The sequence below is a fragment of the Euleptes europaea genome, chromosome 6 (genome assembly GCF_029931775.1).
Source record: "Euleptes europaea isolate rEulEur1 chromosome 6, rEulEur1.hap1, whole genome shotgun sequence".
NCBI classification, from domain to species: Eukaryota; Metazoa; Chordata; class Lepidosauria; order Squamata; family Sphaerodactylidae; genus Euleptes; species Euleptes europaea.
The window spans coordinates 10,043,649-10,069,467 of NC_079317.1; the positions used below are offsets into that span (position 1 = coordinate 10,043,649).

Below are 25,819 nucleotides of genomic sequence, written 5' to 3' on the forward strand. Positions count from 1 at the left end.
TTGGAGGGTATAACCTCTGAAAAATACACTGACGTGCGGCGCATCTGATGAAACTATCCGGACTATGTGTGTAAACCAAACCACCCCATGCCAGACTGAGGGATCCTCTCCCTCCTAAACAAGTTAACAGAGTACTATTATTCCAAGGCTATACTGCATGCACAACAACGCCCGGCAACCTCGTTTGGCTAATGGAGATCTCCACTTATTTTAAAACATGGATACTTAAAAAGTGTGCTTTTCCCCCCGGGTTGTCCCAAATAACATATTTGGACTACAGGAGGAACCACATTCTGTGCTTCTAGGGCAGCGTGAGGAGGAGGAGGCCTACCAAAATGAAAAAGAGGAAGAAAGGAAAGAAGGGGGGGAACCCACACGTTTACAAATCTTGCATGTCTTCGTCCAGCTGTACCGTCTGGAGTTTGGCAAGCTCCTTCTTGTCCGTTTCCAGCTCTTCGCAGATCGCGTCCACCATATTGCTCATAATGTATTTGGTTTTCGAATCCAGCATCATTAAGCTGCTGGCGGATTTGCCGTCGGCGTCAGCAAAGAAGGTACCCTTTACGTGAGGCATCGACTGCAAAAGTAGCCGCTGCTCTCTGCTGAAGCTGGGGTGAACTTGTACTGGGGGGTGTTCGGCGTGATTGCGCGCGTCGGGGCTGACCCCTTCCAGGGCCGTCGCGGAAATGGACATCAGGTCGTGGCTGGCGACGAGGGGGCAGTTCTGAAGGGTCGCGTAGTTGGCGTCGCTGACAGAAACAACAGCGGCCCCGCTGGTCGCGGGGGACGGCAGGGGCGAGCTCTCGGGCACGCCAGAGCGAAGCTCCTCAGCGGTTAAGAGAGTGGGCGGCGCTAGAGAAAAATTAGGCGACAGCGTCACGTTTACTAATGAGGAGGCTCCTGCCGGGAGGCCCCCGCCTGGCAGGCTGTCCGAAGGCAAGCTTTCGTGGAGCGGGCCGTTCTGACCGAGTGGCATGACTTGGGAAAACACGAGGCTGGTTTGCAGGCCTTCCTGTTTGACTGGTCCAAGCGCCTGGTTTGAGTTGGGGACTGTGTACACCACCGCGCCAGGAGCCAGAGAGCTGAAAAACACCTTCCCATGTTGCCCGGATGTGGAGTCGCTGGTGAAAATGGCCCCGTCGGATGAACTCTGGTTGACTGAAATATTGCCTGCAGCGAGAGAAGAGGGGGAGGCGGGAGGGAAAGAGTTTAAGTTGTGTATGTTGCATAAATAACATCAGGAGAGACTCGCTGGAAAAGGAAATGATAAAGTCAAGGGAAGGAGGAAAAGAGGAATATAAAAACCAAATCTTCTTCTTCTAACCAAGGCAGACCCTGCTTAGCTTCTGAGATCTGACAAGATCGGGCTAGCCTGGGCCATCCAGATCAGGACAGTATATAACCAGTATAAGGCGTTAACCTTAGTTATAGAGCAAAAGGCTTGTTCTACAAACACGGGATTTCAAAGACAGGGAAATGTGCATTTTGCAATTGCATCAGAAAGTGACAGAATTTGGTAAAGGGTGCAAAATGTAGCAAACTCTAAACATCTCAATTTAAACAAAAGAAAAATATATATGCTGAAAGCTGGGTATAATAGCCAAGATTTTGAGAAAAGATTTATCCTTCCTGGCAATGAACAGTTAGAGAATTATGCAAAACAAGCACATAAGCCCACATAGTCATCATTTTGCATAATTCTGCTTAGGTGTTACCTCTACTCCTAAAACAGATGCAGCTATTTATACATGATGCACAAACACTGCTCAGAAATACAAGGCCAATGTCAGCCATGAAGCTTTCTGGGTGACCTTTTCATATAACCAACCCTACCTCACAAGGTTGTTGTGAGGATAAGAGGGGAAAGGAGGAGAGAGAGTGAGAGAGGCAGGGAGAGATCATGTGAGCCATTCTGAGCTCCCTGAAAGACAGGCAGGGTATAAACAAGCTGTAACAATAATATAAATAATAGGTATCTTTTATTATGCTGCATTCTGGCACAGAGTCTAGGGCCTGGTCTATTTATACAAGGAGGAAAAATGAGGGGTAAAAAGCCAAGGTGACGGAACAGCTCAGCTTGCAGATAACAGATACCAGTGCTGAATGCTCATGTAAAGAACTCCACGCAAGCAGAAAAATAGCACGGCAGGGGTGGAGTGCTTCTCACGCCTTCACTTAGCTTTCTGCGATGGTAGCTTGACAGTGAGAAGGGATTCCAAAATGTGATCCTCCCACCTGCAGTCTGACCCCCACGCAGTCCATGAGAATCAGATATATTGGTAAGTGGGGGGGGGGGGGACTGCAAGGACTTACACGGGTAGGGTTGCCAGGTCCCCCTTTGCCACCGGTGGGAGGTTGTTGGGGCGGAGCCTAAGGAGGGCGGGGTTTGGGGAAGGGAGGGACTTTAACGCCATACAGCCCAATGGTCAAAGCGGACATTTTCTCCAGGTGATCTGATCTCTGATCGGCTGGAGATAAGCTGTAATAGCAGGAGATCTCCAGCTAGTACCTAGAGGTTGGCAATCCTATGCAGGGGGCATATTTTGCCCTTCCCCCATTATTTCCTCTTTCACTTCCCGGAAAGCCTCCATAGCCTTTCCTGCATTTTCCTGCTTCCTTCCCACCCACCAACCAACCTAACTTTACTCTCTCCCCCTCGACTTCCATTTTCCCTTTCCCTGGCAGGCTCTCCCTGGGAAATGTCAGTCCCAGTTGAGAAGGACCAGCCTCTGGGCCAGGCCTAGTTGCTTGGTGAGGAACCTGAAAGGAGTTGTTAGGCTAACTTTAGTTTCCCCTGTATCCTCCCTCCTTGCACTATTTCTTTTTTCCCTCTTCCTGGCAGCCCCCATAGCCTCATTTTCCCCAGCATCTTTCTCTCCGTCCCAGCCACCAACCAATATGCCTTTTGTTTTCAGCTGCATTTATTATTTACTTCATTTATACCCCACCTTTCTCCATGATGGGGACCCCATCATGCTTGCTCTCCTCCGTTTTATCCTCAGAATAACCCTGTGAGGTAGGTTAGGCTGAGAATGTGTAACTGGCTTAAGTCACCCAGGGTGCTTCCATGGGAGAGCGGGGATTTGAACTTGGGTCTCCCAGAATCTAGTAGAAAACTCTAACCACTATACCACGCTGGCTTTCACGGGGTAGCTGCTTTTGAACAGCAACAAGCAGCTGAGCCTGAGTGAACACATGAAGCTGCCTTATACTAAATCAGACCCTTGGTCCATCAGAATCAGTATTGTCTACTCAGACCGGCAGCGGCTCTCCAGGGTCTCAGGCAGAGGTCTTTCACATCACCTACTTGCCTAGTCCCTTTAACTGGAGATGCCGGGGATTGAACCTAGGTCCTTCTGCATGCCAAGCAGATGCTCTAGCACTGAGCCACAGCTCCTCCCCAAGTCAAGCAAGTTTGGTGGGATCAGGTAGCCCAGTGATTGCTGCCAGGCCTGGCCCCGATGAGTCTTCTTTCAAAGGCCAGAACAGCACTGGAAAACATTCACCCTCCCCCGGTCTTTCACTGACAGAAACCAAGGGTTCAACTGGCAAACTGTCTGGGGTTTGCTTAGCAACATCCACAGAAGTCACTTGTTTCTTGAAGCTACAGCCGTTGCTGCTACGTCCTGTTGTACACTATATTTTTTTCCACATTTTCCTGCAAACGGGGCTTTTCACAGGTTTGTAGAAAGTTCTCTTATGTCTGTTCATGGCTCCAATCTCTAGATTTAAGTATCCACAGATCTGGCCATGTCAAGAGTTAGACATGCTGATGATGAATATGCATAGATACCTCTGCATATTACATATTGCATCATGTAATATGCACAGGTTGCATACCTATGCATATTACATCAGATCCAGCCACCTTTTCCACTCAATCTCACTCAGCTCCAGAGTAGATAAAAATCAACTATTTTTTAAATTTAAAAAAAATGGATTTTTAAAATTTAAATTGGATTTTTTAAAATAAAATGCTTTTTGATGAAAATGCTATCTAAAGATAGTTTAAATAGTTTTCTGTTTAAGCTACATTATTCATAATGAAACAAGGATTAGTTTTTAATTATGTAGCTTGAGATGGTATATTCATGCAATGTTTAATTTTTTTGGTAAATGAATTCCATTAAACCATTCACAATGCCATGTTCTTCCAGAGGTTTCTGTAAGATTATTTTGGTATTACAACCTTCATCTGGTTGAAAATATTAAGAATGAGCAAGAATGAGTCTTTATGTAGAAAACCATGATTTATATTAAGTCTTACTAACCTAGTGATTTTAATCGTGGTTTGGTATATTGGGTATACTTGCAATTTTTTCTACTAAGAAAACTAAGATATTTATACTTTTAAAATCCATAAATATGCTGAACAGTAAAATTTAATATGCTACGTTATAAATTAAAATTTTACGTTGGTGGAGCTCTCTCTCTCTAGTGAGACCCGGGCCCTGCGGGATAGGGTTGCCAGGTCCCTCTTCGCCACCGGCGGGAGGTTTTTGGGGTGGAACCTGAGGAGGGCGGGGTTTGGAGAGGGGAGGGACTTCAATGCCATAGAGTCCAATTGCCAAAGCGGCCATTTTCTCCAGGTGACCTGATCTCTGTTGGCTGGAGATCAGCTGTAATAGCAGATCTCCAGCTAATACCTGGAGGTTGGCAACCCTACTGTGGGATCAGGTACAGTTCTGCAGGGCCTGTAAGACAGAGCTGTTCCACCGGGCCTACGGTTGAGGGCAGCATGGGTTTTCCATCATGGCTGGATTCCCTTCTCTATTTGCTTAATTTTCTGATTTGGCTTAGGCGTTCCTGAATATCTCTCCTCTAGGCTGACTTTGTGTTAATGGAAGGGATGCCACTGGATTTTAGAACTAGTTTTTGAATTATGGGTTGTAAATGTTATATATTTATTTATTACATATTAGTAGAATTAGAATTTTTAAAATGTAATAGTAATATAGTGTTTTATTATGTAAGCTTAGGGTTGCCAGCTCTGGGTTGGGAAATACCTGGGGATTTGGTGGGGGGAGCTTGAGGAGGGCAGGGTTTGGGGAGAGGAGGGACTTCAATGCCATAGAGTCCAATTGCCAAAGTGGCCATTTTCTCCAGCTGAACGGAGCTCGATCGGCTGGAGATCAGTTCTAACAGCAGAAGATCTCCAGCTAGTACCTGGAGGTTGGCAACCCTATGTAAGCTGCTCTGAGCCCAGCATTGGCCTGGACAGAGCGGGGTACAAATCCAAAAATAAATAAATCAAGTAGTCCTCACTTCAAAAAGGATGTGGACAGAATGGAGCGGGTGCAGGGGAGGCCGACGTGGATGACCAGGGCCTGGAGATTAAGCCCGACCAGGAAGGGCTGAAGGAGTTGGGAATGTTCAGTCTGGAGAAGAGGAGGTTGAGGGGGGACATGATTGCTCTCTTGAAGCATGTAAAGGGCTGTCACTTACAGGAGGGCAGGGACAGCAGAGGATAGGACTCAAAATAATGGGTTTAAATTGCGGGTGGAAACTTACTGGCTGGATATTAGGAAAAAATTCTTTTACAGTAGGAGTTGTGCAACAGTGGAATCAGCTACCTCGGGAGGTGGTGAGCTCCCCCTCACTGGCAGTCTGTAAGCAGAGGCGGGACGAACACTTGTGATGCTCTAGGGTGATCCTGCATTAAGCAGGGGGTTGGACTAAATGGCCTGTATGGCCCCTTCCAACTTTATGATTCTAAGTTAAGAAAAGTTTAATTTTAATAGGATAGTATTGCAATGATTTCAATGTTTCCTCAAGTTTCCTTTTTCCTCCCAGGAAAAAATGAAAGAGGCATAGACACTCCCTGCTCCCCCAGCTTAAAAGTTTCCAGTAATGTTACATCTCTAGTTTAGATAATGTCGGTGCCTACCCTCACTGTAAGAAACCTCTTGCATCAGGAGAAGGCGCCTTACACTGGGAGAAGGCATGACCATTGGCAGAACGGCTGTGTTGGATCTGATACTATACAAGCACAGCTGCAAAAAGACGCGAGATAATATCTCGTTTTAACATCCTAGCAAATAAAAATGTACTTAAACAAACCAAATTTTACCTTGGGAAGAGGCCACTGAAACCGGCGGCAGCTGCAGAGACGAAAACCCAATCCCTCCATTAAGTAACTGGCCGTTTGTTGCCGAATTGGGGATCTGGACAATGCCATATTGGTTTATCTGGATGGGGCCCGTAAAAGTAACCATGGAGCCGCCATCTTGAGGAGCAATGGCTTCCTCGCTTTCTTCCTTCTTCACCTCCATGCTCGGGATCAAACCCGGGAAAGAGGCAGCCGCAGAAGTGGGGCTGTACGTGGTGGTGGTGGTGGAGGAGGACGCGGCCGAGCCGGGCATGGACGTCTGGAGGAGTTTGAAGTCTTTCACGTCTTCGGAAGAGGATGCTAAGAGGTCGGCCATGGGAACCCCATTGCTCAAAGCTCCCGGAGAGGTTTTAGGTTGATTTAAAGATACCGTTTGCGAGGCCCCGCTGTTGAGTCCATTGAGAATGACCCCGTTGGGACCCTGGATGAAAGAAGTACCGTTCAGAAAAACAGGAGAGGGGCTGGCGGACACTAAGTTCCCGTTCAGCAAAACTCCCGAAGAGCTTAACGAGATTTTGGTGTTTCCGAGCTGTTGCATGTACACGTGCTCCATGTGGCTAGGAAGGCTTAAGCTGGTGACGCCATCAGACGCGTTGGTGAGCGAGTGCGGCGATAAGTCTTCCTGCCCCTTGCTAGACTCGTCTTCGGTGCTGGGGTTACCGTCCGACTCACTGCAAGGCAAGAGAGAAAGGACAGTGAACTCAAGTGGTATCTCTGTTGACTGCCAAGACCACCAAGGCCTTTAAAAGCAGGTTTGCAGATATTCTCAAGTGTCAGTGTTTTCTCTGTGGGGAATAAAACCTCCCCTGCGCAGTTTCAGAGGGAAGCCATGCCGGTCTGCAGTAGAAGCACTAGATTCAAGCCCAATAGCAATTTAGAGTCCAGCAAGATTTTCGGGGTATACACTTTTGAAAGCTGAGAGCCAGCGTGGTGTAGTGGTTAAGAGTGGTGGACTCTAATCTGGAGAACCGGGGTTGATTCCTCACTCCTCCACATGAGCGGTGGACTCTAATCTGGTGAACTGGGTTGGTTTCCCCACTCCTACACATGAAGCCAGCTGGGTGCCCTTGGGCTAGTTGCAGTTCTGTTAGAGCTCTCTCAGCCCCACCTACCTCACAGGGTGTCTGTTGTGGGGAGGGAAGGAGATTGTAAACCCGTTTGATTCACCTTAAGGTAGAGAAAGTCGGCATATAAAAACCAACTCTTCTTCTTCTAACACATCCATTCTTCTTTAAGCAGTAGAGAAAGTCGGCATATAAAAACTAACTCTACCACTTAAGGCAGACTCAAACCAGCTTACAATCACCTTTCCTTCCCCACAACAGACACCCTGTGAGGTAGGTGAGGCTGAGAGAGTGTGACTAGCCCAAGGTCACCCAGCTGGCTTCATGGGTAGGAGTGGGGAAACAAATCCAACTCACCAGATTAGCATTCGCCACTCATGTGGAGGAGTGGGGAATCGAACCCGGTTCACCAGATTAGAATCCGCCGCTCATGTGGAGGAGTGGGGAATCAAACCCGGTGCTCCAGATCAGAGTCCACCGCTCCGAACCACCGCACTTAACCACTACACCACGCTGTGACTCACGAAAGCTCATACCCTGACAGAAATTGTGTTAGTCTTTAAAGTCCTGCTGGACTCTTGCTCTTTTCTATTGAATACGGATAGGGTGGGGCTAATGAGCAAGAGATCCTACTCCATTCTTTACACACACTGCTCATACACAGACACTGTATGTACAGGGTTATCGTTATCTTTAAGGCAGCGACTACCTCCCCTCACCCAGGGAAAGCTGGAAGTAGTATGAAAGAACGGTCGCTGTGGCCTGTAAAATTATCTCCCTGCTGCCTTGGCTAAACAAGCGTTGCCGATTTCTATATTATTACTGGATAACGCTAACACTGACCATATGGAGAAAGGACCATTTTTTAAGGGCCAAATAATAAATCATCCTTTCGGTTTCTACCAAGGTCGATGGCGTTTTTCCTCCCCTGACTCTTTTCCTGCCTCTGTTTTTCCCAGCTCACAAAAATGTAGACGTTTTTAGGCAGCTGACAATACAGCAGTTGCCTGCTTCGCTTGGGGGCAGGTTTTCAATTGTCCTTTAAATAAAACAGGACTGCGTATATAGCGCGATCCCGTGCAAGGTTACCCCAGTCTAAAAGCACCAAAATCAACAGGCTTAAAACTGATTGCTCCGTTCAGATTGTGCTGCTTTTAAATTTCATAAGCATCCCAGATGCTACGACTTTATGCCGCAAAAAGATATACTGCGCTCTGTTCCTGAAAATAAACACTCAAATTAAAAAATTTCCCAACAATTCCTTTCTCCATCCCCGCACGAGGAATTTCCAGGAATTCTGCATCTCTAAACTAGCTGCAGGATTCTCTTCTCTGAGATAATAAACTGAGGCACTTCTGTGAGCTTATCCGATATCCCGGGGACCACAGCCGCTCTGCTCTTTATTACCAAATTTCCGGGCAAAACAACAGCATTTGAGTACAGGTTACAACATTTTCACACCTAGTTGTTTAGACAACCCAATTAAACCCCTTTTTTTGATTGTCCCCGATGGTGCGGACAACAGTGTTTATGCTAAAACCCATTTTGAAAGTACCACGAAGAAGAAGAGTTGATTTTTATATGCCGACTTTCTCTACCACTTAAGGAAGAATCAAACTGGCTTCCAATCACCTTCCCTTCCCCACAACAGATACCCTGGGAGGTAGGTGGGGCTGAGAGCGTGTGACTTGCCCAAGGTCACCCAGCTGGCTTTGTGTGTAGGAGTGGGGAAACAAATCCAGTTCCCCAGATTAGCCTCCGCAGCTCATGTGGAGGGGTGGGGAATCAAACCCGGTTCTCCAGATCAGACTCCACCGCTCCAAACCACCGCTTTTAACCACTACACCACGCTGGTGTATACTGGCTGAACTGTATACATTAGGGGTGTCGAAGTCATTTGTTATGAGGGCCGGATATGACATAAATGTTACTTCGTCAGGCCAAACCATGTGTACCGTAAAATTTCATGCCAGGTACTGGAGATACAAAGTTCACAGAAGACAGGCAAGGCCAATTAATGATATAATTTCTACTTTGTTTTTTACTTAAAACACAAACATGCTTAACACGATAACACTCTTACAGTATTTTCTTTTATTTAACAGTCTTTGATCACTGACACCTCAGGACTGGGGGCGGGCGGCTGCTTCGGCTGGCCGGATAAGAGCTCTCAAGGGGCTGGATCCGGCCCGCGGGCCATATGTTTGACACCCCTGCCCTAAGGGGGGGGGTCTCCATAAGTCAGCTGTAATGGCAATAATAATAATAATAATAATAGTTTGCCTCTGCTCACGTCCTCTTTGCACACACTTGGAACCAACAGCGTTACCAGGAATGCGAATTATAACCTGCCCGTCGGCTGCAAACGTTGGCACCGGTGCGGTTCGAGAAAACGATACGCAAAGTTAGATTAATTACAGAGCGCCCCCCAGCTCGTATTTCCAGCCTGGCCCCAAAATGTTTAATACAACTTTAATCCAAGGAGCAATATCGCCTCAGACCAACCTGCCTGCTGGAGCTAAAATGCCCTGGGGAGGGGGGCACAATGGGGGCAGAGGGCCAGGGAGCAGCCATTTGGCAAGCTGGCGGAGGCAATTAAGGATTTCTGGCAGCCCGGGCACATCTATGACGGTAAGCAGAGAACACCACAAACGCATCCAGCCTAAATGCATCGGGGGGGGGGGGGGATTATAGCCCCGGCCTTGGTATCCCAGCTGTCACACAGAAACCAGAAAGAATGAGCTATGCACTGAATTCGTGCGTTTTAATCATTTATTTGTTTCCTTTATATTGAGCCGCCTTCCTCTCCAACGGGGACCCAAAGCAGCATACGTTCTTCTACTCCCCTCCATTTTATCTTCACAGCAACCCTAGGAGGTAGGAAAGGGTGAGTGTGTGTGACCGGCCCCAGGTCACCCAGCAAGCTTCTATGGCATGAGTAGGGATTCGAATCTGAGTCTCCCAGATCCTAGTCTGACCCTTTCACAGCTACAGTGTGTGTGTGTGTGTGTGTGTGTGTGTAAAGTGCTGCCATTGCAGCTGACTTAGGGTGACCCTCAGCAAGGGGCTTTAAAGGCAAGTGAGAAGCATATCTGGTCTCCCATTTCTATCCTCTGCAGAGCCTTCCTCAGTGGTCTCCCATCCAGTATCGTCCTTGCTTCGCTTAGAATCACAGAGTTGGAAGGAGCCAAACAGGCCACCTAGTCCAACCCTCTGCTTAATGCAGGATCAGCCTAGAGCAGTGGTTCTCAAGCTGGGGCCCTATGCCCCTCCCCCCTGGGGGTGGGCAGGATATTCCAAGGGGGCCACAGGTGCAAATTGCGTAAAGGGGGGGCCATGGCACGAGACTAGGGGGCCACAGAGGGAAGTGAGAAGTGAAGAAAACAAATGCATGAAAACCTAACACGTGACTTTCTTCATTGCGCTTCTATGGATCATTTGCAACTGTGGATTTTTTATCGCTGTAATCTTGTGCTTTAACCACTACACCACGCTGGCTCTGTAGAACTAAAGGCAGCGGTGACACATTTCTCCTCCAGGCACTGACCAGAGAAGACCGACATGCAGGTTCTTATTGTCCTCATGTAAGCTTCCTAGAGGCACCTGGATTGGCCACTATGTGAACAGACTGCTGGACTTGATGGGCCTTGGTCTGATCCAGCAGGGATTTTCTTATGTTCTTAAGCATCATTTATAAATAGAGAGAGCGCCAGTGTGGCATAATGGTCATGGTGTCGGACTAGGATCTGGTAGACGCAGGTTCAAATCCCAGTTCTGGCAGGGAAGCTTGCTGGATGACCTACGGCCACTTACACACTCAGCCTAAAAGAGAGAGCCAGCATGGTGTAGTGGTTAAGAGCAGTGGTTTGGAGCGGTGGGCTCTGATCTGGAGAACTGGGTTTGATTCCCCACTCTTCTACATGAGTGGTGGAGGCTAATCTGGAGAACTGGGCTGGTATCCCCACTCCTACACATGAAGCCAGCTGGGTGACCTTGGGCTAGACACAGTTCTCTTCGAGCTCTCTCAGCCCCACCAACCTCAGGGTGTCAGTTGTGGGGAAGGGAAGGTGATTGTAATCCGGTTTGATTCTTCCTTAAGTGGTAGAGAAAGTCCGCATATAAAAACCAACTCTTCTTCTAACCTACCTCACAGGGTTGTTGTGAGGATAAAACAGAGTGGAGTGATGTAAACCACTGTGGGGGTCCCCACTGGGGAGAAAGGCGGGGTATAAATGAAGGAAATAAATAAATTGCATCTTGCATTTGTGTTTTCTTTAATTAAGGCTCAGTCCAGCCAGTTAAGAACTTGAGAGCAGTTAAAGCAGGTTAAGAGCCTGCATGGTCTAGGGCGTTCAGCATCAGGCAAGCATCTGGGAGACGTGGGTTCAAATCATGACTTTGCCAGCTGACCTTTAGCCAGTCACACACCTTCTCTCTCTCGGCCTAACCTATCCATGGAGCGGTTGTTGTGAACATACAACGGAGGAGGGAAGGATTTTAATCGCGAGCCACTTCGGATTCCCTAATGAGGGGAAAGTGGGATATGTATTTTCAAAGCACTTCCATATTGATCTCCACAGGAAGAGATTTAAATACGTGCTGGACTCCCCCGCTGGGATCAACAGGACTTGACAGCGTGCAGCTTTTTGCAGAGTACATGCTTGCTAGGTACATTAATAGGGGGAGGGAAGTGTTCGCAACCAGTGGTGGGGGAGCCTGCCTGTTTTCCCGCTGGGGACAATTTGGAAATTTTGAGAACAAGACAGTTTTGATTTCTGTATCCTTTGTGCCAGCAATGGAGTGCAAAGCTGCTGTAAGACCCAAGAATCCCCAGATGCATTTATTGCCAGCCTACAACACAAAGGGCCCTGATCTGGATGGCCCAGGCTAGCCTGATCCTGTCAGATCTCGGACGCTAAGCAGGGTCAGCCTTGGTTAGTATTTATATGGGAGACCACCAAGAAAGTCCAGGGTCACTGTGCAGAGGCAGGCAATGGCAAACCACCTCTGCTCATCTCTTGCCTTGAAAACCCTATGGGGTCACCCTAATTCAGCTGTGACTTGATGGCACTTCAGAAGAAGAGGAGTTGGTTTTTATATGCCGACTTTCTCTACCACTTAAGGGAGACTCAAACCGGCTTGCAATCACCTTCCCCTCCCCATTTCATACACCCTGTGAGATTGGTGGGGCTGAGAGGGTGTGACTAGACCAAGGTCACCCAGCTGGCTTCGTGTGTAGGAGCGGGGAAACCAATCCAGTTCACTGGATTAGCCTCCGCCGCTCATGTGGAGGAGTGGGGAATCAAACCCGGTTCTCAAGATCAGAATCCACTGCTCCAAACCACCGTTCTTAACCACTACACATACACAAAGAGAAATAAAAGGGCCGCACCGACTACAAGAAACAAAAATAAGGCCAAGGCCATTGGTGCAAAATAGGTAAAAATATTTTTTTATTACTCAGAATAAAAATTCCCTACATGTTTCGCCCAGGGGGCTTCTTCAGGGGAATCTGTTGTTATTGCAGTAGTCCTTATGAGCATAAATTCTGCAGCAAAACGCATAGGGGATTTTTATTCCGACTAATAAACCCTTTTTACCTCTTTTATTCCATTCACTTTACACATACACAACATGAACTCCCCAAATTATTTTACAAAGTAAACCCCTGCCTCAATATTATGGCCATGATTCGGAGAAATGTAAGCGGCTTTGTCCAATGGAGTTTCTCAAAAAGCGCCACTCTTGCAATGCCAGCCACTGCTGAAGCTTGGAAGAATGGGGAAGTAGAGTTTTAAGAACTGGTTATGATGGGGGAGGGCAAAGAAGACTCAAGCACCCCATTGGGTGTTCACAAGCCATTGGTACTCAAAACCGGAAGGAGAGTCAGCATGGTGTAGTCGTTAAGAGCAGTGGTTTGGAGCGGTGGACTCTGATCTGGAGAACCGGGTTGGATTCCCCACTCCTCCACATGAGCGGCGGAGGCTAACCCGGTGAACTGGATTTGTTTCCCCACTCCAGCACATGAAGCCAGCTGGGTGACCTTGGGCTAGTCACATTCTCTCAGCCCCACCTACCCCACAGGGTGTCTGTTGTGGGGAGGGGAAGGTGATTGTAAGTCACTTTGATTCTCCTTTAAGTGGCAGAGAAAGTCGGCATATATAAACCGACTCTTCTTCTTCGACAAGCGATGGTTAAACACACACAAGCCCTTTTTATTTCGGGACTGGAAGAAAAAGCTCCATTTGAAAGCTCTCCAGCACTTCACTTTTGAATAAAGCTTGCTACTCCATTAAGGAAGGAAGTGAATGCCAACAGCTATTCCGTCTGCCAATAGGGCTGATCACGTTCGCAAAATGCTCTGCAACTGATCTGGCTTCGGGGCAGTGCTGCAAAAACCCTGAAGATTCGCTTGCTAAAGCTCTCCCTAGCAGGACCCAACCGATATTCCATGCCTGGAAGTCCCTTGATATAACAAGTCCTGAAGGGGAGGGGACTGAGGTTGAGTGGCGGCACCTAGGGCCATTCATGGATCAGGAGCTGCAGCCACAACATTGGGCTTACTCAGAAGTAACTGGCCAGCACTGTCAAGGCAAGACGCCCTCATCTGCACTACCCCTATTTTTCCCCACAGTCCAGCATTTGAATTAAAAACTGGAAGAATAAGTTCACTCATGCCTCCTGCAATAGGGTTTAGCTTCAGAGTATGCAATGGCCCCATTGTTGAGGGGACCTGAACTTATGCCTCCCAAACGGAGGAGCTAACCACTATTCCACACTTCGATGGAGACATGTGGCAGAATTACCCCCCTCTGCTCAAGCAGATGCTGATTGGAGGCAATCACACAGAGACACAACAGGCGTGCAGAGGGCACTGGACAGCGCTATCCTAAGAAAACGTTCCTGGGAGTAAGTCCCACTAAACAGACTCAAGTAAGAATCTGTGCAGCTACAAAGGATTGCTCTCTTAAAACACTCGGGAATCTTTAATTCGTTTTCCCCTTACAGCCCGCTGGCAAACACGCCAAACCCCTTAGTGAGGAATTACTAATCATTCCATGTGCTTCTCTGTACATAGGAAGCCGCTTTTGGGACACCCAGGGGCTACAGCGCACCCAATTAAGGTTTTTGGGGGCTCTGAACAGGGGACGATGCCCCGCTTTCCAAAAATGACGTACAACGTGACATGTTGGAGCCGTAGTTAACGCAGTGCAAGTTCAAAGCCCCGCCGAACACCTGGAACTAGACGTACAATTATTTGATCCCACGTAGCACCACTGCCAAGAGACTGAGACATGAACCTCAAGCCCCCAGGGGGAACCTGATCTCTCCCCTGATGGGCCTTAGGTGTTGCTGCTCAAGCCAGTGTAGCATAGTAGGGTGTCAGACTAGTATCTGGGAGGCTTGGGTTTGAATGTCCACTTGTGCCATGGAAGCTCAGTGGGTGGCCTTGGGCCAGTCCCACTCGTCAGCCTAGCCTATCTCACAGGGTTGTTGTGTAGAAAAAAGAGAGGCGAATGGTGTGAGCTGCTTTGGGTCCCCATTAGGGAGAAAGTCACAGTATAAATGAATTTTAAAAATTGATAAAAATAAACCTCACTCCCTTCCCCTTCAACAGAGAGTTAGTGCTACTAGTACCGGCCTACCTTACAGGTCTGTTGCAAGGATGATCCAGATAAAAGCATTTCATGTGTGTTACCATTAAATGGTAAAATGAATACCCAGCTTGCTGGGGGTAAAGTGTAGATGACTGGGGAAGGCACTGCAAACCACCCCATAAACATAGTCTTCCTAGTAAACGTCAGGACGTCACCCCATGGGTCAGGAATGACTCGGTGCTTGCACAAGGGTCTACCTTTACCATGAAAAGCACCATATTAAAGCTAAGCAATATTATTCTTTGCATGTGCTCCTTCGACTACTTCATTACAGTTCTTTCAGGTGTACGGAGAGGGAGCGTGTTTTCTTTTCTACAGAAAGTGCTATCAAGTCACAGCTGATTCATGGCCACCCCGTAGGGTATTCAAGGCAAGAGACATTCAGAGGTGGTTTGCCACTGCATGCCTCTGCACAACAACACATAAACACATGAAGCTGCCTTAAATGAATCAGACCCTTGGTCCATCAAAGTCAGTATTGTCTACTCAGACTGGCAGCGTCTCTCCAGGGTCTCAGGCGGAGGTCTTTCCCATCACCTACTTGCCTAGTCCTTTTAACTGGAGATGCTGGGGATTGAACCTGGGACCTTCTGCATGCGAAGCAGAGGCTCTGTCACTGAGCCACGGCCCCTCCCCTAAACATTCCTGGCATTCCTTGGTGGACTCCCATCCAATTACTAACCACAGCCAACCCTGCTTAGCTTTTAAGATCTGACAGGAGCGGACTAGCCTGGGCCATTTGGGTTAGGGCGATGGAGGGGTAAGATCTGGAAAACATGGGATCAAATCTTCACTCTGCTGTGTGACTCTCTGGGTAACCTTAAGACACAGGATAGTGGGGAGGATAAAACGGGGAAGGAAGACTCATGTATGCTACCCTGAGCTCCTTACAGATAAGGCAGGCTAACAATATAGTGCGTGCGCTCCTGCCATCAAGTTACAGCTGACTTATGGCGACCCCGTGGAGTTTTCAAGGCAAGAGACATTTGGAGGTGGTTTGCCATTCCCTACCTCCACGTGGGCTGAGAGAGTCCTGAGAGAACTGTGACTGGCCCAAGGAAACCCAGCAGGCTTCAAGGGGAGGAGTGGGGAATCGAACCTGGTTCTCCGGATTAGAGTCCTCCGCTCTTAACCACTACGCCACGTTGGCTCCTTTTCTGCATAAACGCCTCCCCAAATTAATATGCCCAATTATCAGTATGCAATCGTAGGTCAGCGACTATTCCACATTCATTGATCACGAACGATGCTAATGCAAATGTGTGTGTATATGCAAAAGGAGGAAAAAGGTGTTATGCTAAGGAGACAAAGAAAACTGATAAGCTGAAATGAAATAGGTAAAATAGTTTCTGGAGGAGCACGAAGAAAGGCTTGACGTGACCAGGAATAGTTTTTAAGTACTGTTCTCAAAGAAGATCAGCCTAGGTTCAGAATGCTATGGGGGGAAACATAAAAAAGATGTACATCTTACAACTGTCAGCGGGTTCGATGCTGCCCACACACCAAACGAGGAAGTCAGAAAGAGGGGTTCCATCTAGTCCCCTGCCCCCATGTGCACAAACAAAACTGTTTATTTGTGGGGGGGAAGCTTTCAAACACGCAAGCTGAACTCCCACATACAACCTGAAACTTGAGGAAACCTTAATCTCTCTGTTTGGCTTGAATGCACATGGATTGTTTAGCTTGGAAAGAAGGCGGTTAAGGGGAGACATGATAGAGGTCTATAAAATTATGCACGGTATGGAGAGAGTGGACAGGGAGAAGTTTTTCTCCCTCTCTGAGAATACTAGAACGCGAGGTCATCTGCTGAAGCTGGAGGGCGAGAGATACAAAACAGAGGAAGTATTTCTTCACACAACGCATAGTTAAATGGTGGAACTCCCTGCCCCAGGATGTGGTGATGGCTGCCAACTTGGAAGGCTTTCAGTGGGGAGTGGACATGTTCGTGGAGGAGAGGGCGATTCATGGCTACTAGTAAAAATAGATACTAGTCTTGATGCATACCTATTATCTTCAGGATCAGAGGAGCATTCCTAATATATTGGGTGCTTTGGAATGCAGGCAGGATAACACTGCTGCAGTCGTCCTGTTTGTGGGCTTCCTAGCAGCACCTGGTTGTCCACTGCGTGATCAGACTGCTGGACTTGACGGGCCTTGGTCTAATCCAGCAGGGCCTTTCTTATGTTCACACCCTGGAGATCGAACCACCCGAAAACCTACTTCTGGATCCACAGAACTGATAAAGCATGAGAGTGTGGGGCAAAGTCAGTGGGTACAGACTCCATTTGGAGAAGGGGTTAATCCTACAGAACCAGGTTGTTAGCAGAGTGATGTTTACATCCTGGGGGGAAGAAAAAAAATAGCAAACAAAAGAAACAGGAGAGACCAGGTTTAGGGGCAGGAAAAAATCTGGAGGAGCAAGCAGAACACTTGCCAATTGGGGTTGGCAGCAGGAGCGACTCGTTTTCAGCACCTCCGGCTAAGGACTTTAAACAGGATGGTTCACAAAGACACATTTTTATGGCAAGTGGACATGCAGGGTAGCCACAGATGTATCGCTACCCGTGGACTTAAAAGAAGCCTGTAGTTCACCAGCATGTATCGTTTGTACTGCCAGTGTAAGATTCCAAAGGAGAGATTTCCTCTGGGCATGCACAGGCAGACTCTTCCTTGCCACTGAATAACTATAGTCCTACCCCGTACACTTGTGTTGAGCCGTCTACGAACCCGTTGCCTTTTTGGCTCAGAGCTTGCCGGATCCCGAGTTTTTGTTTCTGATGCTGGCTGACCCAAAGTACCTCAGTTAAGTGCCTAGGCAAGGCAGCAACAACCTCCACTGTGGGGCCCCAGAATCTGGTGGTCAGCTATACTGCCTCTGTGCATGGAGGTTCTGCACAGGTATTGCTGTATCTAATTATCAAGCAGATGCTCCTGTGCCAGACACAACCCAAGAAAACTGAAGCATCTACATACTTGAAGAACTCCAAGCAAGCAGAAAATTGCAACTTTGTGAATTAACCAAAAGGAAGAGAAAACCCCACAGTATTGGGCGCAAAAGAGTAATCCCTTCGTTTCTGTGATTCCTTGCTGGCCCCCAACTGGTCCCAACATATGCGTGCGTGTTAAGTGTCGTCAAGTCGCTTCTGACTCATGGCGACCCTATGAATCAATGTCCTCCAAAACGTCCTATCCTTAACAGCCTTGCTCAGGTCTTACAAATTGAAGGTCGTGGCTTCCTTTATAGTGTCAATCCATTTCTTGTTAGGTCTTCCTCTTTTTCTGCTGTCTTCAACTTTTCCTAGCATGATTGTCTTTTCCAATGACTCTTGACTTCTCCTAATGTGACCAAAGTACCACAGCCTCAGTTTAGCCATTTTAGCTTCTAGGGTCAGTTCAGGCTTGATTTGATCTTTAACCCACTGATTTGTTTTTTGGTAGCCCACGGTATCCGTAACACTCTCCTCCAACAACGTATTTCAAAGGAATCCACTTTCTTCCTATCGGCTTTCTTCATTGTCCAGCTTTCACACCCATACATAGTAATAGGGAACACGATGGCATGAAATAACTTGATCTTGGTGGCCAGTGACACATCCTTACACTTAAGAACCTTTTCTAGCTCCTTCATGGCTGCCCTTCCCAGTCTCAATCTCCTTCTGATTTCTTGCCTGCAGTCTCCCTTTTGGTTGGTGATGGAGCCAAGGAATATAGCCATATGATTTACCTGATCTTTTTAAAAGCAATCTAACCTAGTGGTCTCTACTGCCTCTTGCAGTGGTAACTTTCACAACTATCAAATAAAAAAGTACTTTTTTACTGCCTTGAGCCTGAAGTGAATCACCTTCCCGCTGATGGGACTCCCAAGTTCTGGCATGACCAGGGAGAAAATAAATCCTACACAAATCATTCATAACCTTCCACCAGGTCTCCATCCACCCTGTCTTCCTCCCCAGAATGGAAAGGGATGAAATACGTTCCCTTCCTTTTCCAGGCGCATGGGTTCAGCTGCTAAAAAAACGTTTGTGCATCTCCAGTTTTAGATGCAAGTAACCTCTGGGGCTGAGCGAATCTGCTATGCCGACGGGTTTCGGAGACAGAAGCAGAGACCGACAGAAAGGTCTTGAACGTGGCACATGGCTGCCCGACATGAAACAATGTGCAGGCTGTAAAGCGATACCCAGATCTGTGAGGGGCTCCAAATGGCATTCAATGGCTGTTCTCAGACACAACAGCCTGTTAAAGGCTATTCCAGCTGATGAATTTACCACCGGAGTGAGAACGCCGCCAAAAGGCGTTAGATGTTTTCTAGGCCTGGTTCTTCCCAAGGAGAGAACACCACCCCACCCCACCCCCAGAAAAATGAAAGAAAAAGCACCCCAGGTTATGGCAGCTTCTGGCAGCGAGGGAAGCCAAGTATGGTGGTGGCGGCGGGGGTGGGGGGGAGGTGTCACACATTCTTGCAAACAAGCCACAGGATTTGGTTGTTTATTCTTTGGATGGCTATCATCGATATAGCACTTCTGCTCCCAACTTCAGAACATTTTTACGGCCCTTATCTCGCCCATCCGCACCACAAAACCCCTTATTGCTAGAAAGGATCCAGGGGGAAATTAACGAAGAGGCTTAAGAAGTCTGAGAGACAAGCCCTGGGAGAAAAAAGAAAGGAAATGTGTTCTTAGGAGAATTAATGTAAACACTAATTAACATTAAGGCCTCTTGAAAAGAAGATGGCCAGGGAGAAACAAGCCGCCTGCATTCCAGGTGGGATCATAACACCCCCAGCAAGGTTGCTACCAGCTGTAAGCAAGCTACTCTTAGGAGAAAAACTACACCTCAAGGGAAAGCAAAGACATTTCAGTTGATGTGGGGGGAGGGGGAGAGAGAGAAGAAGAAGATTGGGTTTTTATATGCCGACTTTCTCTACGACTTAAAGAAGACTCAAACCGGCTCACAATCACCTTCCCCACAACAGACACCCTGTGAGGTAGGTGGGGCTGAGGAAGCTGTGACTTGCCCAAGGTCACCCAGCTGGCTTCGTGTGTAGGAGTGGGGAAACAAATCCAGTTCACCAGATTAGCCTCCACCGCTCATGTGGAGGAGTGGGGAATCAAACCCGGTTCTCCAGATCCGAGTCTACCGCTCCAAACCACCGCTTTTAACCACTACGCCAAGCTGGCTTAAAGCTCCTCTCCCCTTGTGAAATTTAATCACGAGCATGTACAACAAAATAGCGCCTTTCAGGAGCATGCGGTGAGCTCGCTTGCATCTCATAAAATGTTTTCAGTACAGGTCGGAGAATTGTACTTGGCATTACAAACAAAAAAAAAGGAAAAAAGGTGGGGAGGGAGAAGTAGATGCCTTTGACCTGGTAGACAAGCCAACTTAGTTGTTTATGCTTCAACAAGACCAGGGATGTAGCCAGAGATATAGATGCTCCTGAGTCATGTGGCTTCGGACAACGTATCTAGGGCTTTCCCCTTCCCTGAGTGGAACCCAGCCTGAGCAGAATGCAGCCGGAGCTTTTCTCAAAAACCGAAAGAAAAACAGAAAAGAAAGGGTGATCCTGAGGGACTTTGATTATGACTTCCTGCTACATCGATCACATCTGAGCCAGTGACGGGGCAGGACTGGGTTTTATAGCGTGCACAAAGCAGAAATGTTAAGAAGCGTAACCTCTACGAAGCAGCGCGCAGAGTTAGATCGAGGGCGGAATAGTTTGCTTTCGTTTGCATTCATTCCCAAGCGCTGGGACAGAGAGAAAAGAAATACCACTTTCTTTTTTCCCCGGCCTAGGTAAAGTCCCAGGAATTGTAGTTAATAGGTTTTGCAGTTTATGCCTCTTGCAAAAACAAACAAAACAGAGTGGAAAAAACCTCACCCTGCATAGCCAAACCTTGCCCCCCCCCCCAATAACACCTCAGCCGGGACGGATTTTGCTGACTGGTCTGCCCAGTTTTACCCCCCACCAATTGTGGCTTTGATGTATGTGCGCCAAGGACAGAAAGGGGCTGGCTCAGCACAACTGTGCCCTTCCCTTCAAGGAGGGACTTTGGGGTTTGCTTTTTCTAAAAAAAGAGAAAGAAAGAGAGAAAGAGAGAAAGAGAGAAAGAGAGAAAGAGAGAAAGAGAGAAAGAGAGAAAGAGAGAGAGAGAGAGAGAGAGAAAGAGAGAGAGAGAGAAAGAGAGAGAGAGAGAGAGAGAGAGAGAGAGAGAGAGAGAGAGAGAGAGAGAAAGAAAGAAAGAAAGAAAGAAAGAAAGAAAGAAAGAAAGAAAGAAAGAAAGAAAGAAAGAAAGACTTTTCTTGCTTGGAGTCTCCTCTGCAAAGGAAGCCAGAGGGCAGTGGGCGGGGAAACCAGAGGACTGGAATGTGCTTTGTGCTGGGGGGGAGGTGGGCTCACCTGGCCGCTTGCAGGCAACCCAACCCCCCCAGAGCCCCTGCCAATTGGCTTCCCTCGCCCCCTACTTTCAGCCCCCTACCACCGGCTCGGCAACACCTGGCCCCAGCAAAACCTGGTGGACTAGATCCAGAAAGAGAAAGCACTTTGTTGGTTTTCCAGACTAGCTTCTACAGTCTTAGGACAAGGCTTGGTATTTTTTAAACACAGCTAAGCATGGCCCAGGCTAGCCTGTTCTCTTCAGATCTCAGACGCTAAGCAGGGTCAGCCCTGGTTAGTATTTGAATGGGAGACCACCAAGGAAGTCCAGTGTTGCTGTGCAGAGGCAGGAACTGGCAAACCACCTCTGCTAGTCTCTTGCCATGAAAACCCCAAAAAGGGGTCGCCATAAGTCGGCTGCTTGACGGCACTTTACACACACAAGCATGAGAGAAGGGGGGCTGAAGGAAAATCTGAAGAAGGGGGGCAGATAAAAGTGGGGGGTGGAAAGCAGAGATGGAAAGAGGAAAAGGGGAGAGGTCATGGGGGATGCCAGGGAAGGGCAAAGGGGAAAAAATGATACACCCCCCACACAAGTCCTTCATTTGTCTTTTCTAATATGTGTTCTCTACGGAGCAGGGGCCAGTGAGATGCCCCAGAGGTGTTGCGGCGATCCTCAGAAATGCACACAACACTGCTCCCAAGGAAAAAGAAGAAGAGTTGGCTTTTATATGCCGACTTTCTCTACTGCTTAAGGGAGAATCAAACTGGCTTACATTCACCTTCCCTTCCCCACAACAGACACCCTGTGAGGTAGGTGGGGCTGACAGCGTGTGACTAGCCCAAGGTCATCCAGCTGGCTTCATGTGGAGGAGTGGGGAAACCAACCCGGTTCACCAGATTAGCGTCCGCCGATCATGTGGAGGAGTGGGCAGTCAAGTGAGAGATTCAGGCTAAAAGGCGATCTGTTCTGGGATCCTTTCAGGCCATGGGCAGCCGGCTTAGGATTGCAGACTCAAGACTGCCCCTCGTCCCTCTCTTCTGGAGAAACGAAACCCGATCTCCGTCAGGGCAGAATCAAGTTTCACAACAAGAGAAGCGAGGAATCGTGTGTGTGGGGAGGGTTACCCTCCAGCCAAGCCATGCGCTCATGTTTCTTTCTCTTTTTCCCTGGGTGACATAAAACCCAGGCAAATGATTAACGCTGTCAAATAAAACAAGAGAGAGAGAGAGAGAGAAAAAGCCTCCTTGGGCCCGTGATAAGTAAAGAAGTGGATTAGGAGAGAACCACAACGTTTGTTCATGCGTTTTGAAAAAGTGCCGAGAAGGAATGGTGGGGAGGCCTAGAAGAGCTTCAACAGAGAATGAAGTCTTTAAAAGATAAAACAAACTTATTTTCTAACACTGCGTACGGGGGATTCTGGAGAACTGGAAAATTCCCACTGGAAAACAGCAGATTTTTAATGCTAGGTTGGTTCTACGAAGGCATGAGAAGGAATCAAAAGATTGCATCTTATGGGGGGAAAGATTCCTGGGCCTTTTTACGGGATAAAGAAAAGGGGACAGGAGGAGACAGAAGTTTGATGGCTGGAAGCAGCCGTTCTGCTGTTGCAAGAATCCCCCTAACAAAGCCCAGGAAAATGGGAATTTGTATGGGGGGGGGGGGGAGGGAAAAGCCAAATGACTAAACCTGACCCCAGGAAGAATGAAGCCATAAAGAATTTTTGTGGTTTGGGGGGAGGACGGGATTGTTATGGAAGGGGGGGGTTGGATTTTGGAAAAGACTCTGTGGGGCAGAGAGGAAGACATGGTGAAAAGAGTGCGGGGTGTGTATGAGAAATTGGGGGGGAATGTGCCAAAGGAGAGAGGAGCCAGCAGATTCGGTTGTCGCTGCTGGAAACACTCGGCAGGCGAGCCAAGGAGTGGGTGTGTTTAAAGTGAGTGGGGGGTGGCGAGAAAGGCCAGGGCTGAAGGTAAACGCCATGTTTGTCCAGAAAGGAAACTCAGGAAGGGGGGGGAGGGAGAAAGCCAGGCGAGGAAGGAGAGAAGGCGTCAGGGTACATGAGGGCGGAGGAGGAAAATAAAGCCAGAGAGCGCGGCAGGAAAGGATGGAGAGTGAGGCCAAGAAGGCAGGGAGACATCTGAAAGTTTGTGCAGGGAAGCCCTGGGTTCAAGTGTCGCCCCGGTCATCCCAGGAAGCTGAGTTTTTTTATTGTGCTGTGAACCCTCTTAGGTCAAAAGGTAGCCTAAACCACTGTTTTCTCCTCAAGTTGATGGAAGGGGGGGGAGAAAAAACAGTGCAAGCCTAAGGAGAATTACTCCAGTCGAACCCACCGAAATGAATGGACTTAGACTGGAGTAACTCTCCTTAAGATCACACTGTAAGGGCCCTACCTCACAGGGCTGTCCTGAGACCTACAGTGCTTCAAGGAATCTGAAGGAATTCACATTTTAAAGCCAAGCAAGCAAAAGGATGGGGAGGGTGGAAGAAAGCCCAGGATAATTTTTTTTGGGGGGGAAGGGGAGAAAGGAAAACAGAGGAGGGGGAGAAAAGAATCAGGCTGACCAGGAAGTAGAGAAACAAAATAAGGTGTGTGTGGGAGAAAGAAGACAAAGATGAAGAAGAGTTGGTTCTCATATGTTGACTTTCTGTACCACTTAAGGCAGAATCAATCTGGTTTACAATCACCTTTCCTTCCCCTCCCCACAACAGACACCCTGTGAGGTAGGTGGGGCTGAGAGAGCTCTAAGAGAGCTGTGACTAGCCCAAGGAAAAAAAGGACCAATGGGGAAGTAGAAGAAAGTGAAAAATAAGGGGGAAGGGGAGAGGGGGTTGAAGAAGTAGAAATTTTTTTGGGGGGGAAAGCCAGGCAAAAGCGGGACAGAGGTTAATTTGCAGCCAAAGCTCAGCTCAGGGAATCTCCCCCCTCCCCACTGCAGGGCTTCAGACCCGGGGCCTCTGAGCCCATGCAGGGCTGCCCCCCCCCCACGGAAGGGCTCCGGGCCCCGAACCCTCTGAGCCCGTGCAGAGTGCAAAGCAGAAAAAGACTGCGCAAAGCAACAAAGCCCCCCCCCACGGAAGGGCTCCGGGCCCCAAACCCTCTGAGCCCGTGCAGAGCGCAAAGCAGAAAAAGGCTGCGCAAAGCAGAAAGGGCTGCCTCCCCCACGGAAGTGCTCCGGGCCCCGAACCCTCTGAGCCCGTGCAGAGCAGAAACGGCTGCCTCCCCCGCCAAAGGGCTCCGGGCCCCGAACCCTCTGAGCACGTGCAGAATGCAAAGCAGAAAGGGCTGCCTCCCCCACGGAAGTGCTCCGGGCCCCGAACCCTCTGAGCATGTGCAGAGTGCAAAGCAGAAAAGGCTGCCCCCCCCGAAGGGCTCCGGGCCTCGAACCCTCTGAGCCCGTGCAGAGTGCAAAGCAGAAAGGGCTGCCTCCCCCACGGAAGTGCTCCGGGCCCCGAACCCTCTGAGCATGTGCAGAGTGCAAAGCAGAAAGGGCTGCCTCCCCCCCGAAGGGCTCCGGGCCCCGAACCCTCTGAGCCCGTGCAGAGGAGGAAAAGGCGGCGCCAAGCAGCCAGGGCCCCCCCCCGCCCGCCCGCGCGCCCGCCCGCGCGCCTCGCCGCGGCTGACGCACCTCTTGGCCTGGGGCTCGGCGGGGTTGCGGTCCCGCTGCCGTCGGTTCTTGAACCAGTTGCTGACCTGGGTGAGGGAGAGGCCGGTGAGGCGGGCCAGGTCGCGCTTCTCGGCGGGCGAGGGGTAGCGGTTGCGGCGGTAGAGCTCCTTGAGGGCGTTGCGCGAGCGCTCCTTGAAGCAGTACACCGTCTCCTCGCCGTCCCAGATGGTGCGCGGCAGCGGGAACTTGCGCCGCAGCCGGTACTTGTCCACGGCGCCCAGCGGCCGGCCGCGCGCCCGCTCCGCCTCGCGGTAGCGCGCCTGGTACCACAGCTCCTGCAGCCGCGGGTGGCTGGCGGCCGCGAAGCTGTGGCCCTCCAGGATGCCGAACAGCTCGGCGTCCAGCCCCTGGTGGAAGGCCACCAGCGCGCGCGCCCGCAGCACGCTCTCGTGCCCGCCCAGCCGCCCGCCCGCCGGCAGCGACCACAGGAAGCGCGCCAGACGCTCCAGGTGCCCGCCCTGCTCCAGCGCCTCGCACACGCACGCCACCTGCTCCGCCGACAGCGCCAGCGAGGACGGCCCCGACGCCCCCGACGGCGGCACCGGAGGAGGAGAGGCGCCGGGGCCCCGCGCCCGCAGCACCACCCGCTCCTCGGGGGCCTCCGCCTCGCCCGCCTCCTCCTCCTCCTGTGCAAAAGGGACGCGGGGCGCCGGCGAAGTTTCCAGCCGGCCGCCCTCCCGCGCCCCGGAGAGCATCGCCAGCGCGCTCGCCTCCTCGCCCCGGAGCTCGCCCGCCGGGGAGCCCGAAGACATCGTCCTGACCCCCCCCCCACGAGACTCCTCCAGCGCAGGGGAGGCTTGCCTCCCCCCTCGCCCCCTAACTCTGCCCCCCCCTCTCCTCCTCCGGTCCGGAGGGCGCGCGCCGCTCGCTCCTCCCTCGCGCCTTAGCCGATCGGGTTTCCTCGCCGCCGCGCAGGACGCATCGCCACCGGTCCCAGCGCGGCTCC

The 25,819-nt window shown here is 49.6% G+C and overlaps 1 protein-coding gene across 1 annotated transcript; it reads right to left on the reverse strand.

The window, feature by feature from the left end:
• Nucleotides 1-379: 379 nt before the first annotated feature.
• On the reverse strand, nucleotides 380-25,568 carry LOC130478946 (homeobox protein SIX4-like). The gene is made up of 3 exons (XM_056851206.1): nucleotides 24,835-25,568; nucleotides 6,071-6,780; nucleotides 380-1,170 (listed from the first exon to the last, which is right to left on the reverse strand). The coding sequence occupies exons 1-3, from the start codon at nucleotides 25,566-25,568 to the stop codon at nucleotides 380-382; spliced, it is 2,235 nt and encodes a 744-aa protein (XP_056707184.1).
• Between the last annotated feature and the right edge of the window lie 251 nt (nucleotides 25,569-25,819).